General features: G+C 38.0%; 1 protein-coding gene across 5 annotated transcripts in view; it reads right to left on the bottom strand.

The window, feature by feature from the left end:
• Positions 1-6039: 6039 nt before the first annotated feature.
• GAB1 (GRB2 associated binding protein 1) overlaps positions 6040-17714 on the bottom strand; it is a 1599067-nt gene continuing 1587392 nt past the window's right edge. For all 5 annotated transcript variants that reach the window (XM_044062261.1, XM_044062260.1, XM_044062262.1 and 2 more), the window contains one exon: positions 6040-8163. In XM_044062261.1, coding sequence (XP_043918196.1) covers positions 8005-8163 — 159 coding nt within the window. In that variant the 3' untranslated portion in view covers positions 6040-8004. The remainder of the gene's footprint in view (positions 8164-17714) is intronic.

Consider the following 17714-nt stretch of genomic DNA (forward strand, 5'->3'; position numbering starts at 1 on the left):
TGAAGTAGCACATTGTCTATCAGCTAACCAGATCCTCATGTCCTGAGGCAAAGTGCTAAGGGCGTGTTCCCTCACCAAAAGGTCTGCCAGCCCTTCAAAAGTGGTGACCTGACATCCACTCACCTACCTATGGAAATAAGTGCTCACTTCAGCAACATATTTGCACAGTTTCATCTGCCTTGCGTCTATGCTCACAAAACTTTTCCCTATACGTTTCAGGTGTTAGCTAAAACAATTCTAACACATTTTTTTACAACGGTATAATCAAAACGTGCAACTTCAGACATTTTAGATAAAACATTTGCAGCTTTACCTTGGAGTAAGGGGGGTCAGGAACCATACTCAGAGCCTTTGGGTCAACACTATACTGTTTGCATACCCTCTCAAACATATGAATGAAACTATCAAAATTATCCCCCTCTTTAAACTGTGGAAGAAATTTACTGACCTGTTGTGCTTCTGGGGTCCAGTTACTCCCTTCCCCATTACCTCCATGACTCTGGCGAGAATCAGCATCTCCTTCTCATGCTGCCTCTGCCTTTCCTTTTCCTCAGCCTCCAGACATAGCGGTTTCTCATTTTCCTCAGTCTCTCAGCTGCTTCTATTTCCAAACACCTGACCTCAAACTCAAGTCTCTTTAGCTTCAGCTGGATTTTTAAGTCCACTGCAGAAAGGTTGAGCTGCCCATTCTCCGAGGGTATTATATCTCCACTGCCAGTCTGACTGTCCTCCTGGTTGCTGTTTTCTGAATCAGCTGTAACCAAGGCTGCAATCATGTCTGCCTTAGTCAGGTTTCCATGCACCAGTCCCATAGCCTGGCACATCTCCGCCAACTGGCTCCTTGTCAGCTTTCCATACTCCTCTGCTGACATGCTGCCTGCTCACCCTGACTAACTAAGCTAACAAAAGAAATAAAACAATTGTGCTCTGAACTCTGAGTATTCACTCCGTGGCAGTTTAAGAGTACAAAAACACCTCCAAAGCTCACTGTACACAAGCTACAGGATTCACTCTACCCACACCACTACAAGCCAATTAGTATTTGCCAACTAATTAATATGTGATGTGAATATCCCACCGCTGTCAAACAATTATGTGAGGATATCCCAACCACTGCCACCAATTAATATGGGATGCCCGTGCCCTGGCCCAGCAATCAAGGAGTCACAATTCTCACCACTAACACCAGACAGGGTATCTCACATATGAGAAAAGGATAACAAATGCACACAGTAAACTGCAATTTCTCTTAAGAGCACACAGAGATCACAGTCAGTCCAGGGCTGGTCGCTCCCTTGCTCTCCAGGTCCCCAATAAGACTCCCCACTGGTACAGCTATAAGGTCCAGATCTCAGCCTAGTGGGCAAGCTAAAACCTCTAGCACCCTCTCTGTCCAGTGCTTCATGTCCCTGCCCAAGTAGCTGACACACACTTTGAGAAATGTTTATACAACCGCACACACACTCTCCTGGGGAAGGCTGGCACAATTTCTCCAGCTGTGCCCCTTTTTCCCAGACTATACAGTAGTACCAGCTGCCACTACCAACTAACAATTATCAGCTACTCAAAGGCCCTTAAAATGATGTCCAATTACTACTGTGCAATATTATTATACAATTGATGTGTGACTAATCAGTCAAGGCTCATTTGGAGTGACTTGGACAGTAAACCCTATAAATATGCAATGTATTCTAGAGCTTAACTTATCTCTACACAAACCAGCCACAGTTAAAAGGTTTTAAAATATTTAGTAATAATTAAAACCACAAGACAATACTTTCCAATACACAGTGCTAGTCAAAGAGTTCAGAGATCACACAGAAATACTTAAAATAAATCAGTAGTACAGTTCTGACATCACAGAAAAACACTTAGTCTAATCTTTCTAGTTCCTAGCTATTTCTAAAAGAAAACACAAATCTAAGATAACTTACTTATAGAGCAAAACAGTGCTGTGAGTTGGATGATCAAGGCAAAAATGCTTTATGTCTTCTGACTCTCTCTGTTTAAATTGAAATTGCAGTTCTGATAAACATTACATCATTCTTTCACTTTTCTGGTGCTCCCAGGCCAACAGAAACTGCATTCTTTTATCTTGCAGCTGCAGGAAACTACATCAATAAAAGACATTCCACATGTAAACTCTAGTAATTATTCCTTAAGTTAAAACAATAGGCAAGATGCCTTCATCTATCCTGGCCGAAGTGGAATTGTAAACATCAAAGACAGTCATGAAATAATTAGAACTTCAAATGACAAACAAAAAAATGCTTGTCTTAGCTTTCTTTACAGCAGAGGGCAATGTTGTTACATTGTTTTAAGTTCACATTTCACAATATATTCTTTCATTTAAGAAAACAAGTCTGTAGTTCCACATTCATATTTACAAATTATATACTTATCTCACAGTTCTATCTGGCTAGTCTGGTAGCCTTCACAGAGTACACAACTGGTCGTTTGCCTAGTTTGTCTGCAAAAACATCAGCAGACTCAGAAAAAATAGTTTGGGTGAAATTTGAGCTGTTGTCATGCAGGCTTGCATGGTGAACTTCTTTATTAAGTGTAAGCAGTACCATTTTCAAACTGTCTCGGAGGCCTAATAATGAGTGCATGTGTCTCTTGACTATGAAAATTGCAAGTCATAGCTATTCCCAGCAGAGTAACATGAAAGCACTACTGAGCCCTCAGTTTGAATCTCTTCACCACTATAAGCAACAAGCTTCGCACACTTTGTCAAATCAAGTTGTTCTGCAGGTTTTACTCTAGCAAATGTTTCTGCTGACATAACATTGCACTTTGAGCCAGTATCTACTTTGAGGTTTACAGGACTCCCATTAATCATTAACCCAAACAGTACAAAAGATCTTATTCTTTGCCCACAAATCTACTGGATTGATTGTTTCACCAAGCACAGACACACCATCAACATAAAAAGTAGGGTCGCAGCTTTCTAATTCATCAACTTTCCTCTTGGAATGCCCTCTTTTAATAAAAGAATGTGCCTTATTTGATTTACAAAACCTTTTGAAATTATTCCACTTATTGCAAGAATGACACTGCAGACCAAAAGTTAAGCACTTTTCTCTTCTGGGTTCATGATTTTCACCACAATTACAACAGTTGACTATGAGGCTAGGTGTGGGCACATTTTTTGACCTTGCTGACTCACCCTTTTTCTTCAAAGAGCATGCCCTGGAATTTGCTGGAAAAACTCAGGGGTTTCACAGGGACTGTTACAGGACCTGCACTAGGTGCCATCTGCTTGGGCCTGTTTCTTTTAGCCATGTGCTGCATACTATCAACATCACCTTCGTCACTGTGCCTTCCTCGGCTATTCTCATTTGTAACAAAGTTGTGTGCTTTTCTGTAAGCTTGTATATCTGACAAGTCTCAATGGCCTTATTTAATATTAAATCACTGTCGCAAAGCAAAATCTTTCTCATTGTGTCATTACTAATACCACACACAAGCCTGTCTTTTATCAACTCATCTCTCAAATAACCAAATCTGCATGTTTTAGTCTTGTTTCTCAAGTCAGTTATATATGCTGCAAAAGTTTCATCAGGCTTTTGATCCCTTGTGTAAAATAAGTGCCTTTCCATTGTAACATTTGTTTGAGGGTTACACATTTCTCTAAATTTACGTTTGAAGCACTCAGGGTCTTCCCTTGTTTCAGCCGGTACCACAATATGGTGGTCTTCCCCCTCCCCTGCAAACACAACAGATGCATACACAAATGAACATCTCTTTCAATGGCCTCTGAACCAGCTAAATTAAGCAGAATAAATGCTTTTTTTACGTGCATCTTTTTCAGAAAAAGCAGCCTGTATAAAAATATTGTATCTGCTCAAACACTCTCCAATTTTCTCAATAGTGTTATCAATCACAAGCGGTGCAGGTCTGTGAAAACCTTCTGCCATGCCCACAGACTATAGTAAAAGACAAAGCAAAATGACCCTTGTAATTATATACAAACATTCACATATACACCGGGTATTTGTAATAATATTCAAATTCACCAGCAACTCTTCAAAAGATTGTACACTCTGAAATATTCTTTGAAACAACTTTATTTTGTGAAATAATGACACTGTAATACTGCACACACTTGCAAACACTTTGCACACTGGATAATTTGAATAGCTTTAGTTAATATGACAAAGTAGTACACAGTGAAAAAATATGGTAGTTTTCCTTTTCCTATTTTTGTACATTTTATGCAACTCAGATATTGTTTCAAACGTTTTCAAAATTATTTTGAATATTTTATCAATATGTTGCAAATTTCAACATTTCGTTTAATAAGAAATTTGTTTTGAGCATTTTGAATGCTTTGTTTTATATTTATAGTGAAAGAAATCATTTAAGCAAGTTTTAGTACTTGGAATTTGTTTCTGAACTGTTTTCTAAGTTGTTTGAGCAGTAGGGATGATCCAGTCCTGTATATTCCTTCAACTCTAACTGGTTGCCTCATGGCTGTAACTCTGGTCCCATTCTGACACCGTTTCTTATGTACATTAAGAAGACGTTGAGGCTTGGGTGGTTGTTTAAGCAGTTTATTGTATACAAACACATCAGGATGGATAGCAGAACATTAAATTTAAACTGACAGACTACATACTTGCATGCTCACACTCTGGCTGCTCGCTCAAAATGGCACTCTTGCTTGCACATGCTCAGTACTTATATGCATGTGTTGACTCACTGGAAAGCTTCTTAAAGGTATATCACAAGCACTAATCTACACAAGCCTAAATCATAGCCATAAAATTACTTGAAGTATTAACACATTAGGAATATTGTGGTAACTATGGGGTAAACCCTGGGCTAGGCGTAAAATGGCTCTACGACAAATGTTATTCCTGTACTTTACTTAGTGAAACAGCCTCAATGCAGCAAGATCTGACTCCTTCTCTTGAGGACATACATTTTTCCACAGTTCTTTCTTTTTTAAGGTGGCATCTTAACTTTGTTTTTCAATATTGCTTCATTCATGCACAGCCTCCTCATCTAATGAAGAAATACTAATATTCACTGCTCCTGTTAACGTTGTGTATGCATTTTTTACTCTTTTTCTGGTAAAAAATTGACAGTGCTGCCTGTAATGAACAATAAATATTATTGGGCTCTTGTGCCAGCCAACTGTCAAACTATCTATACTACGATGACACCCATTTATTCCTCTTCTTACAGAGGTAAAAGTTGATTGCAGGGGACAACTCTGCCATCAGGACATTTTATTTTCTTTCATGACAACCACCTCCCCAATGACTGACATGCTCACGCAGGACTACTATGCCTTTCGCTGTGTACATGCTTCCTACTAAACATCCGCACTGAAGGTGACTGCAGTTTGGCAGAGCCAAACATATGACCCCAGTCCATATCTCTCTCTCTCTCTTCAGCTGGTGCTACCACTGCAGCATGCTGGTTTACTTCCCTCCTCAAGAATGGATGAGCTAGCAATATCTGCTTACTCCCACCCCAACGCAACTGCATTTACTGTCAGAGCTTAATCCCTCTGCACTGTGGAGCCAACAGTTAACATTATTCTTTAACTCTATCCACTTTTCATCTTCTGTCAGTCTTACCATATCCAGTTTCCAGTGGAAGAGTACACACTTCTTTCCAAAATTCAGCCCTTCAGAATTAAACGAAAACTGTTGATCGATGCTACTACACTATGAATCTGATGTCGATTTAAAGTATGTGTTTCTGGCTGGCCCAGCACAGTTACTGCTCTATTTTGTCACCAAATGCCTCTATCAATACAGCAATTAAGTGCACTCTTCCAGTTATACGAGATACTTCTTACCAATGTACTTCAGTAGTGCTATCTGTAAGGACACTGAAGTATTTGTTAATGTACTTCTTCCATCAAATAAGGCTACAAGCTCACATACTGTTTCTGTGTGGTCCCCTCAGCTTGCAACCATCAACTCTAAGCAAATGAGGTCAAAATGAAGAAATGATACACAAATCTTTGAGGTGCATTGATTTAAACAAGCAAATGGAATAATCTGGTTTATTTACATTAAATTTAAAGTAAAAATTTTATTAAAAAAAGCATGAACAATAAAATCAAGTATCAATGATTTATTATAATAACTATATTATGAATATGGTAATTTACATACACTGGTAAAAGTTTAGTTGAGGCACATTATTAAGGCCTACATGCTATAAAAAAGAAGCACGTAATATACATGTATAGTAAAGTAGGTCAATATTCTCAGCAGACATGGTATATTTGCAGTTTGTTGGTAATTTCATAATTTTAATGTTAGTAAATGGTAGTTCATAGTACATCAGAAGTAATACGGACTTCACATGGAATTTATACATTTTCTCTTATCTACAATAAAATTACACTCTCCCAAATAAAGTAAAAAGTTACTTGAATCAATGTATTGCAACACGGTGGTTTACAATATGTAGCAGCCCTGTAGTCTGTAACAGAAAAACAAACTATTTTCAATTTTCAGACAAAAATTCAACCTGGATATTCCAAACTGCAGTACACTTAAATTACAGCTCTGCATTGTTGCCAACTTTCCACAGAAGTGGAATGAAGAGCTTCACAAAGCCCTAATTGCATAGGAATTTACTCATAAGGCTAAGCAAGAGGTAATGTTAAGATGTTAAAGATAAAAAAATATGCTGTTAATAAAGACATCAATTCCACTTCAAGATAGTGCCAAGCAATCCAAGTGATACTCAAGAATCCTGAGTATTCCTCCATTTTAGTAATATAACAGCAAGCAACAAATACCACAGATTTCAAAATATATTCATCATCAGTGGCCTGCAGCATAAAGTCATTGGTTAAGTACCAGATGTAATTAAAATACCCCATTTTCCATAAAGCAACAAAACATCACCTTCTACCAGGCATTAGAATATTACAAAATCACCACTTTCTCAATAGCAGCTGTTACACAAAGGAGCACCATCATCATTACAGACTGCCAGCCTTTCTACCCAGGTGGCACTTTGTGAATCTTCTATGATTACTGGTGAGCTTTTCAGTGCTAAAAGCACTGCAGTTTCTTTGAAATGGCAGAATCAAACAGAACTATCATCTGTATGTGAAACAAACATATGCTTACTCTAGTCCAGATGTCCATGTTCATATGCATGTGTGCAAAACAGCATAACACAAGAGTCTGCACTCAATGAACAAAACACAAGAGTCTGCACTCAATGAACAAAACACTGCTTAACTACAATTACAGTAGTATTTTACAAGCCTTTTTTGAGGTTCAGTTAAATAACTGACTACAACAAACATGAAATGATTAAGCATACCTGTTTTTGTTCTACTGCACCTGAACATTTGAAAGGCAACACGTGACATCCATGTTTTCTTTTTTTCAGTAAAACAGCAGTTTCTGATTTAAAGGCCATCCTATGCATTTTCCTCAGAATATAAAAATTCAAAATGTTCCACAAAAAATTGCACTTAAAGACTGGCATTTGTGAAAAAAAAAATGTTTTATCTACACAAAGCTTACCTGGTTTAGAAATATGACTACAAAGTAGTGTAAGTGAACACTTTTCAAAATTTATAGTGAAAAGTTGACTTGACTGGTGTGTATTCAGGTCCTGCCAGCAAAAAAAACATTCACCCAACTTCAGCCTCTGAAATACAAAAGTGCAAAAACAGGAATACTACGATGTGATTAATGCACATGTAAAATTTCCTCATGGTCCTCAGAAAAGCTACTTGATAGCTGTCAGAGATTATGTACATTTAGAAATAAGCTAGAAATATCACATATTTCTTCATCACTGTACTCCCCCTGGTAGGATCAAGTTGTTTTTTCACATTCAACAGTTTCCTTGCAAAAGCCTGTTAAAGAGATCTCCACTTGTGACACTGAAGGTTTTGGCTACAATTGCTGCATGCATACTACAGTTTGGGGAAGGAACAGTTCATGTAGATGTCACTTCGAGGTACAGTAAACACATGCTGGCTGCCACAAAAATTCTGAGTTTTTCTTTTTACTTGGTGTTTTTAGCAGGAATTTCTGATTCTGTAGACTGCCTCTCATCAGTCCATGCTTCTCTTGTATTTTTTAGTGCTAGAGTTTTTTGCTGGTCCACTACAACATAATCCACTCTTTCATCAGCTGCTGAACTGCCTGAAGCATTGCTCTTTTTCTACAAGGAAGAAATGAATATTAAAGGTATAAGCAATACATCATAAATGCAATAATATGTACAAAAATATAATGCATCATGTTTTACAAAACTTTGCAAGTGCCTTTTTTGCTCATAGATCCTCAATTGGTTAACTGCCCCATTAATTTCCTATATAATATGGTGACAAACAACCAAGAGGGGCTGTCATTTAAGTGTTCTTGTTTTTATTTACTATCCTAACCCACTGTGCAGACCTAGCAACACACCCATGGTTCAGCATACAAAGGACATCAGCAATGGCAAATCTTTCTCTTCCACAAGTTATGTAACCCCTTCAGGACAGTCCTGTCCTCCTTGAGGCCAGTGCTCCTGTAGGGTCTCTGGTCTCTAGTCTCTACTGGGGATTCAGACATGGGAACATGTGCCCTAAATATGTCCTCCTGTATCCTCTCCTCAAGGAGAGGCAAGATGCAAAGCCATGTCATTCCTCTCTTCCATCACACTAGCTCCTGCAGATGTCCAAGCCACTAATTGAACTCAGGTCATCTAGGTCCGAGCCAAGGCTTTATTCACCTATGCCACTGGAGCTGTTTTATCAGATTACAAGTTTACTTTGGGCATGGTGACATTTCTGAAATCAAAGAAAATCCATTGCATTTACCAAAATAGGAAAAACACAAGCATCTTCCCTAGAATGACTTCTAACAGAAGAAGGAAATCAACAAAATGAACGAGAGAGAGAGATATGTAAACCTATGACACAGCCTAAAATGTGATGATTTAATAAAGGCGTTCAAAAAGACTGCCTGAGATCAAGTGGGTAAAAGAAGCCAAAAGGTATATGAAAAGCACAAGTCATGGTTAAAATATTTTAAACATAATACAATGCTAAGTGCGCACCTTTAATAAAAATGCTCTGTAATGATGAAGTCTAACTATACTTTGGAGGAATAACAAATATATATATATATGTCTACATACAAGAACACACAAACATTCATACAGAGACATATACACATTCATTTTTTATTATAACAGCAGAGATGCTGTCAGAAATTCTACTATGTAAAACAGCAAACGAGTCTAAAAAATGTTCAACAACTACAACTGGTACTTGCCAAATAAGAAGAATTTACTCCACTTATTTGCATGTCATTAAACAGTTTTATTTCTTTTAAACACATTTACTTTTCAATTAGTCTGTACTTGCTTTTGCATTCTCTTCAGCAGTGACCCAAATACAAAAATTTGCCCTATATACTTTCTTTGCTTTTCTATACAATTACATTTTATGATGCATTACAGTACTACCACTGACTGGTTACTAATGAATTTTGGAGTTTGGAGAAATTCAAACACTAGTGACACATTTTCCATTAATTATATCTACTGTATAGCCAATAGGACTAAAACAAATGCTTGATTTTTTTTCATGTCAACCTGCAAAAGTTAAAATAAAATCAGATGTACTTAATGTTTTTAATTAACTGATGAGGGAGATTCTTTGTTAAAGACAACACAGAATACTTTAATCTGAAATTAAGTTACCCACTTTCAGCTTCTTAGAAGAAAGTTGTTACAGACATCTTTATCATGGTTTAACAAAAGTTATGTACTCTCCATTACAATGCATCTGTGTTGTCTGTTTTCACCATTTCTCAACCGATGGGTCTCTGATCTGACCGTGGATCCAACTTCAGCTACTTCTAAAGACTTTGGCTCTGCAACTCGAGCTCCTCCCCTTACCCACAATCCTCCTTAGTTTGAATTCCCTCAGATTGAGTTTGCCCTCTATTCAGCCTACAGAATTGCACATAGCACAAAAGTGAGTAATATTACAGTATACTTACCAATAAAATTCCAGTTAAGACTACAAGGAAAGAAAGATGGAATACAAGACTGGAACTCATCAAAATGCATACAACTTGACAAACCTCAGATCAAACCGGGAGACCAGAAAATAAAAACTTCCAATAGTAAGGGAGCTGGATGGTAGAAGGTTGAGGAAGGATGAAAACAGACAACACAGACGAATCATTATGGTGAGTACTAACTTTTCTATCTGATGTTGTCATATTCATACATTCCTCCCCAGTTACAGAACCCCTAGCATGGTCCTCAAGGAAGGATATTCCAGAGTACAGCTGAGCCAAATGCTGCCCTATTTCTAGAAAAGATGTCCAATTTTTAGTAAACAATGAAGGCATGAGTATTAAACCAAGTCAGAGCCACACAAATGTTATCTAAGGAAGCTCTAGAACAAAAGGCAGAGGATATGGCCACAGATCTGAAGGAATGAGCCTTAGAAGGTTTAGGGAGCACTAATCCCTTCTTCTTAATGTACAAAAAATGCAATCAGTGAGCCATCTGCCTAAAGTAACCTCTGAAATTGATTTGCCTAACTTGGTTTCAGAAAAGGAACCAAATAGCTGGTCCAATTTTCTGAAATCTTTTATTATATGGAGATAAAATCTAAGTTGTCAATGACCATTCAAAAGGGGCAGCATGTATTCTCCTTTGTTGGAAAAACTTGGAAAGAAAACAGGAAGGTTGATGGACTGATTTACAGATGTTTTTAAAGCCACCTTATTAATAAAGGAAGGATTAGAATGGAGAGAGACTCTATTATTGTGAAAGATCAGATATGGTGGCTTAGAAGAGACAGCCTGGAGTTCTGATACCCATCTAGCAAATGTGATTGCAACCAGAAAAATAGTTTCCAAAACAAAAAGTCCACCTTGGCAGCTGCTTCAAAGGGGGGGGGGGGCAAGTCAAGGCTTGAAGCACTGTTAGAGCCCATGGAGGAGCAAGATCCTTAATAGGGGGGGGTTGAACTAAAAGGGTACCTTTCAGAAAAGCTTTGCATATTCTAGATGATTGCAAGGGATGAATGGTTATCTCTTACATGAAAATTTGAGATGGCTGCAAGTTGGATCTTTATAGTAGATGACTACCTCTACTCTTGAATACAGAAGAAATGAAGTCTAGTACAGCTGGAATATGTGCTGAAAAGGAATCTAATTGCCTCTGGACAGCCCAAGGAGAGATTTTTTTTCCATTTGTTCTTATATACCTTCCTAGTAGAATCCTTTTGAGAGGACATGAGGATGTGACGAACCAGGGAGGAAAACTTGGACTGTCTAGCCATCATGATTTATTATAACTACATTAAGAATATGGTAATTTACACACACTGGAAAAAGTTTAGTTGAGGCACATTACTAAGGCCTACATGCTATAAAAAAGAAGCACGTAACATACATATATAGTAAAGTAGGTCAATATTCTCAGCAGCCATGGTATATTTGCAATTTGTTGGTTATTTCATAATTTCAATTTTAGTAAATGGTAGTTCACAGTACATCAGAAGTAATAGACTTCACATGGAATTTATACATTTTCTCTTATCTACAATAAAATTACACTCTCCCAAATAAAGTAAAAAGTTACTTGAATCAGTGCATTGCAACATGGTGGCAACCTTTCAGGAGTGCTTGAAGGGTTGTCGGGCACCTTTTTAGGAGTGTTGGAAGGGCTTTTCAGAGAAAGGACCCCTAAAGCCCTGGTTTTACCGAACTCCTCTGCCATGTGGATGTCTACCATTGGAGATCCCCCTTCTGCTGTGGGGGGCCTGTCCCATAGGAGTCCTGGGAACAGTCTTGCGACTTATGGAATCACATCTTCGTACCATCTCTCTGATTTCAAGACAAGGCCTTTACAGGGGTAGAGATTCCTACTGCAGATAGTGTCTTCCCATCTTGCTCACTTCTAGACAGGGTTTCTTTCACCTTGGGGCTAAATAATAAGGTGGATCCATCAAAGGGAGAATTGATGAATGACGACTTGAAAGGCTTCACAAAATCACAGAGGCACATCCAGCAAGCCATCTCATGGCAATTCCTGAACCCGCAACTCTTGAAGCTGCCTCTGAGGCATGAGAAATCAGCCTGACAGAGGCATTTGACAAGGACTCTAAGGTGGCCAGTTGTGAAGAAGTGGAGTGGAAAATTCCTTGATCAAGTCTCTCTGCAATCTCGTAACATATACCAAATAATTCAGAAACCTGAGAGTGAAAGTCACTGATGCATAAACAGGCTTCAAAAACCTGTCCAATGTCCTGGACTCTCTGTTCGGGGGATGGACAGAAGAACTCTGTTTAGCAAGTACTTTCTTGGTGGTCACTGCTACCACCATAACATCTACCGGGGGGGGGGGGGCTGCTGTTGTTCCAATGGGCTCAATCCTTAGGCACAATTAGGTGACTATCTTAGCCTCTTGAGGATAGGCTCTGTGAAATCCAGATCCTTCCAAATCCTGTGCAGATGAGGTCCACCATCTTGTCTACCGGGGGGTACCCAGGATGTAGCTGAACTGGCTTCGAAAGCCTCGAGAAACTGACTCCTCCTGTGAAGGGGGGTTGAAAGACCAACCACCTTTCTGCCTGAAAAGTTTGATTATTTCACAGAGGAAGACATCCTTAATTAGTGAACTGGGGGACACTTCCCCTTCATTGAAGTCAATGTCTTCCATCAAGAATTCCTGTGGGAAATCTAAGTGCCTCCTTTTGCACATACACTTCCGAGGAGGCTTCATGGTGGGATGCTCTGGAGATGACATGGAAGTGTGAGCAAAGGTAAGAACTCCCAACTGAATCTGGGCCCAGAAAAACTCTCTCATCATCCTGTCCACATCTCCTTCAGTTAGGCTCCTGGATGACCTGAGGGATGAAGAAGTTGAAAGTGGCCTGGAAGCCCTTTGACAGGTCTCCTGTTAAGAAAGGAAAATGGATCATAGAAGGTATCGGCTCTGGTGTGAAACTAGGGGCGTGACGGACCCCTGATTTGGATTTGGCCCTCATCAGATCCAAGGAACTAGATAGATCCAAAAGCCTGGAAACTTTTTTGGACAGAGACAAAACCGAAATGGAGGAAGGAGAATGATAGGGGATCGTTTCCTAGACTCCTTGCCTTTAGCGAATTAATCCCCTTAGTCTTCTCAGAAGGTTTTTTTAATAGGAGGGAATGCTCCAGGTGGAGGAGGAGAGGAGGTGGAAGGCAGCAATCTTTTCATCACTACTTTGTTACTGCACTCAACCAGTGTTCGATGTTCAAACCCTGTGCAGATTTCACATTCCACCTTAAGGTGGGCCGATCCAAGGACTTCCAAGATGGCTGCACATTGAATGACAGCTTAATTCTAGCTCCCCAGTGTGAAAAACAAGCTCAGCGGAGAAGGCCAGTAGACTTGTGTCTATGGATAAATTTCAGCAACTGGCTAGTAAGTGTGCTGCCTGGATGCCAGGAAAAAAGAAAGAAAACATGCAAAAAAAAAAAAAAAAAAAACAGCTACAAAAAAGTGAAGAAAAACACTGACTGGGGAAAGTTCTTCAGCTGTTCAACAAAAAGCAATGTAATATTCAGACATGAATTCCAGTAACACTACAGGAAGATACAAGACAACTGCACACATACCTGGTTAAAATAAATGAAACACTGATGGAGTATATCAACACAAACAAGAAAAGGTCGAAAAAATGGAAGAAGCTTTAAACAGATATTCAGATGAGGTGATGCTGCTACAAAATTCAGAGGATGAAATGAAGAACAGGCTGGCTGAATATAAGACTGCTCAGGAAGAGATGTTTCAAATAATACTAGAATTACAGAACACACGTAGGGAAAAGAGATTTTCAGCTATACCAGAGAAGCTAGAAGGAACAGACTGCATTAATTTTATGAAAGCACAAATAAGAAACTGGACTGGTATTCCACAGCAGTTGTTGTTAGTTGAAAGGGCACATCGTGTGTATGCTCAAAACCTGGCTATAAAAAAACAACCTAGACCTTTAGTAGTAAAGATGCACTCCTACCAGCAGGAAGAGTTCATTTTGACAAAACTGTGGCAGAAGGACAAAACACAAAGTGGGAGACAGCAATGTGTTTGTGGAGAATGATTACTCATTATCCACCAGGCAGAAAAGAGCAAATTTATTCCACTATTCAAGGAATGCCGAGATGCAGGTGTGAGATTCAAACTGCTGTACCCAGCTGTCTTCAAGGGATTCTTCTCTGGAGAGACAAAATTATTTTTTGATGAAGTACATGCTAAGGAGGAAATACAAATAATTGTCCAACACAAAGTATGCTATGAAACAGGAGGAGATTCCACTTCTTGTTCTGGTAATAAAGACCACAGAGAGACTGCACCTGTGAAACCTTATCCAATGTTTCAACAGAAAATTATGGAGAAGGAAGGTAGCACAAGAGTTGACTAGAAGAATCAAGAGTACGTTGGATGTCAAAAATGAAGCAGAGATAGGATTTGGGAGATGGAGATGAACAGGAATAAAACCAGTAACTTAATGTGAGTCTACAATGCAATAATTTTATTTGTGAAATATGACAATATGAAATCTGTAAATATTGTACTTTTTCAAAATTTGCTGGACTTGTGGGGGTGAAAAATGCTTTGGGGAGGAGAAGAGGAGGGAGAAAGTTAACTGTAAGTAAAGATTTTTTTCTTAAATAGTACTATTTTTGTTATGTGTCATTTTCTTAACCTGCTATAAAGTTTCTCTCAATTATTTTTAAGTGTGATAGGGATTGTAAACATGGTGCTGTTTTTTCTTTGGTTTCTCCCTTCTCTCTTTCTTCTTGTTCAGTTTTAAGAAATGTAGGCACTGCAATGTAAAAGAAAAAAACCTGGTTAAAAAGGCATAAAAAGAGAAAAAAATAATGTGTTTTTTCTCACTCTTGCATTGGGAATGACAAGGACCTTAAATTGATCTGGTAAGTTGTAAAAAAGAGAGCACGTAAATGAAAAAGAAAATTGAATACTGAGATGCTTTTTTCCTACCAAATGCATGTTTGCTTAGTAGCAATTTTGCAGATGGTCTTCATATGTCCAATAAAACAATCTGATAAAGAGAAACTGGTTACAGTCTGGTAGACGGTGATTGGCTGAGGGGAAAAAAAGAAGAGCGAAACTGGCTAGGACATAATGTTCTGTAAAAACATTCAGGGGTTTACCCAGCTGGGAGAGCTATAAAGCTATGACAAAACCAATTAGCACTTAGTAGAAGCACAGGCTACACCATGCATTTTAGCATGCATAACCTTTCTTTTAGGTTACCTCAAGTCTATCAGTGTGGCTGTAAGTTTGGGACTTTTGTTCCTATAAGTATGGTAAAACTTCAATATTTGAAGATGTACATAGCTATGTCTGTTAGTATTAAGTTAATATGTTTTAGAGGGCATTGGGGTTCCGTCTGTTTTTCTGTTTAAGGGCTTTCAATAAAACAAAATGTTTTGTATGATGTGACATAGGCTCAAATGGATATGACAAGAAACAACTGTATACATTTCAACCTGCCAAACAGTGTACACATGTAACACAAAAGCTTATACTAGACATTTAACAAAAAAGTTATTTTAAATAAAAGGTAGGAATAAATAACTTTTTAACACAACAATGCTTTCTGTGCTGTCTTTAAATGTCAACAGTCTCACATATAAATACAAAAAAGAAAGTTGTTAACTATATTAAAAATATAGAGTGTAAATGGCTATATTACAGGAGACACACTTAGAAAGAACTAAATGTGAATTTGATACATAAAGGTTTTCAGGATGGTTATTCAGCAGAATACCTGGGAAAAAGGAAAAGAGGAGCACTTATATTAATTATAAGAGGAGCTCCAATAGAGACAGAAGAGGATAAAAAAGATAATAATGGCAGATTTGTAGTGCTAAGGGGCTACTGGTAAGGGAGGAGGATTGCACTGGCATGTATTTACATTCCATCTAAAACTGCTATAATGGAGCTTAAGAAAACTGTGGGAGAAATAATCAGTTTTCAGCAAGGAATATTACTTATAGGTGGGAACGGGAATCTATTTTGCAGTAGTGAAGATGTGCTGGGGGGCCCAGAAGGGAAAATATAACAAAGGAGGGTAGATTTCTGAAGAAATTTATGAAAATATTTGGCATGGAAGATGTGAATTCAGTAATAGGAGTTTGGAGTTAATTTACATATCACTCGCCAAAATATAAAAACTGGGCTAGGCTAGACAAAATTTACATTTCACAAGGACATATGCATTTAATTGAAAGTCTTGATAGGCACCCAATAACCATTTCAGATCATGCACCCATAACAAGTAAAATAAAAACAAAGGGTAATGAAATAAAAATGAGACACTGGCACTTTCCCACCTATCTGTTGAAAAGAGAGGAATTTAAGAAATGGGTAGTGGAGATGATTCATGAACTATTAGAGAGGCTAGAAATGTCTTCTGTTCTGAAAATATAGCTAGGGAGTGGGATAAAATTAAGGTGGAGTTTAAAAATAGGGTGTAAATAAAAGAAAGGGAAATATGGTTAAAAAGTAACAAGAATTTAGAGGGACTGACAAATATTAAAGTATTGCAGAATAGGGGAAACTCAAAGAACAGGATCAACTGCAGAATGCTAAGCAGAAAATAAGGGATTACCTTGACAATATGCATAAAGTTTATAAAGACTGCTGTTAAGCAACTGTTTTTGTTTTTTTCTGATAACACTAGAGCACAAAAACTTTTAGCACAATGACTCAGGCAACAAGAAAATAGAAGGGGCTGTCGCCAAGTTCAGTGAGCCTATAACAGGGAAGGTAACGAGATCCTGTAGAGGTATTAGTAATATTTCAGAAATTCTATGAAAGTCTATTTAAAGCAGAGAAATATGGAAATCAAGAAAAGAAACAAATTACATGTTTATGGAAGAATTAAATATGCCAAGGTTAGAGGTAGACGAGGCTCAATTACTAATGGTCAGGACAGTAGATGAGATAAAAATTGTGATGTATAACCAATGTACAGGAAAGTCCCCAGGAATGGTATTACTGTTGAAGTTTAGAAGCTAGGAGGGGAAAAAACTAATAAAGATCTGGAAGGTTTTGTTTAACAGTATTTTAAGAGGAGGAGAAGTACCAACATCCTGGAAGAAAGTGGTAGTAGCTGTAATATCTAAAGAGGGTAAAAACCTATTAGATCCAGCTTCATACAGGCCCATTTCAATACTAAATCATGATTATAAAGTGTTTATGTCTATAATAGCTAAAAGAATGAAACAATGCCAAAATTGATAGATATGGATGGATGTAATTTTGTGGAGGGGAGGCAAACATTTGACAACATTAACAGAACACTGATGATTCAGAGGGAAGCAGAATGTAAGAAAATACCATTGTTGTTGGTGGGTCTTGTTGCAGAGAAAGCATCTGACAGAGTAAGCTGGGACTTTATGAGCAGGGCAATAGAAGCATTTGCATTTCCTGAAAAAAATATAAGGTTGATTAGAAGGATATATGAGGGATGGAAGTGAAAAGTAAAGTGGGTGGGGTCCTTTTTCCCCTTTGTTATTTGCAATATATTTAGAACCACTGGCAAACAAAATAAGGGACTCAGAAATTCAAGGATATAACTTGGTCTGGTAGTCATGAAAAGCTGCCTCTATTTGCAGATGGTATTATTTTATACCTGACAAAAAGAGAGAGACATCATAGTGTTGTGAAACATTATGAGACAGTTT

Source organism: Protopterus annectens, chromosome 2.part1 (genome assembly GCF_019279795.1).
Source record: "Protopterus annectens isolate FY-2018-M chromosome 2.part1, PAN1.0, whole genome shotgun sequence".
NCBI lineage: Eukaryota > Metazoa > Chordata > Ceratodontiformes > Protopteridae > Protopterus > Protopterus annectens.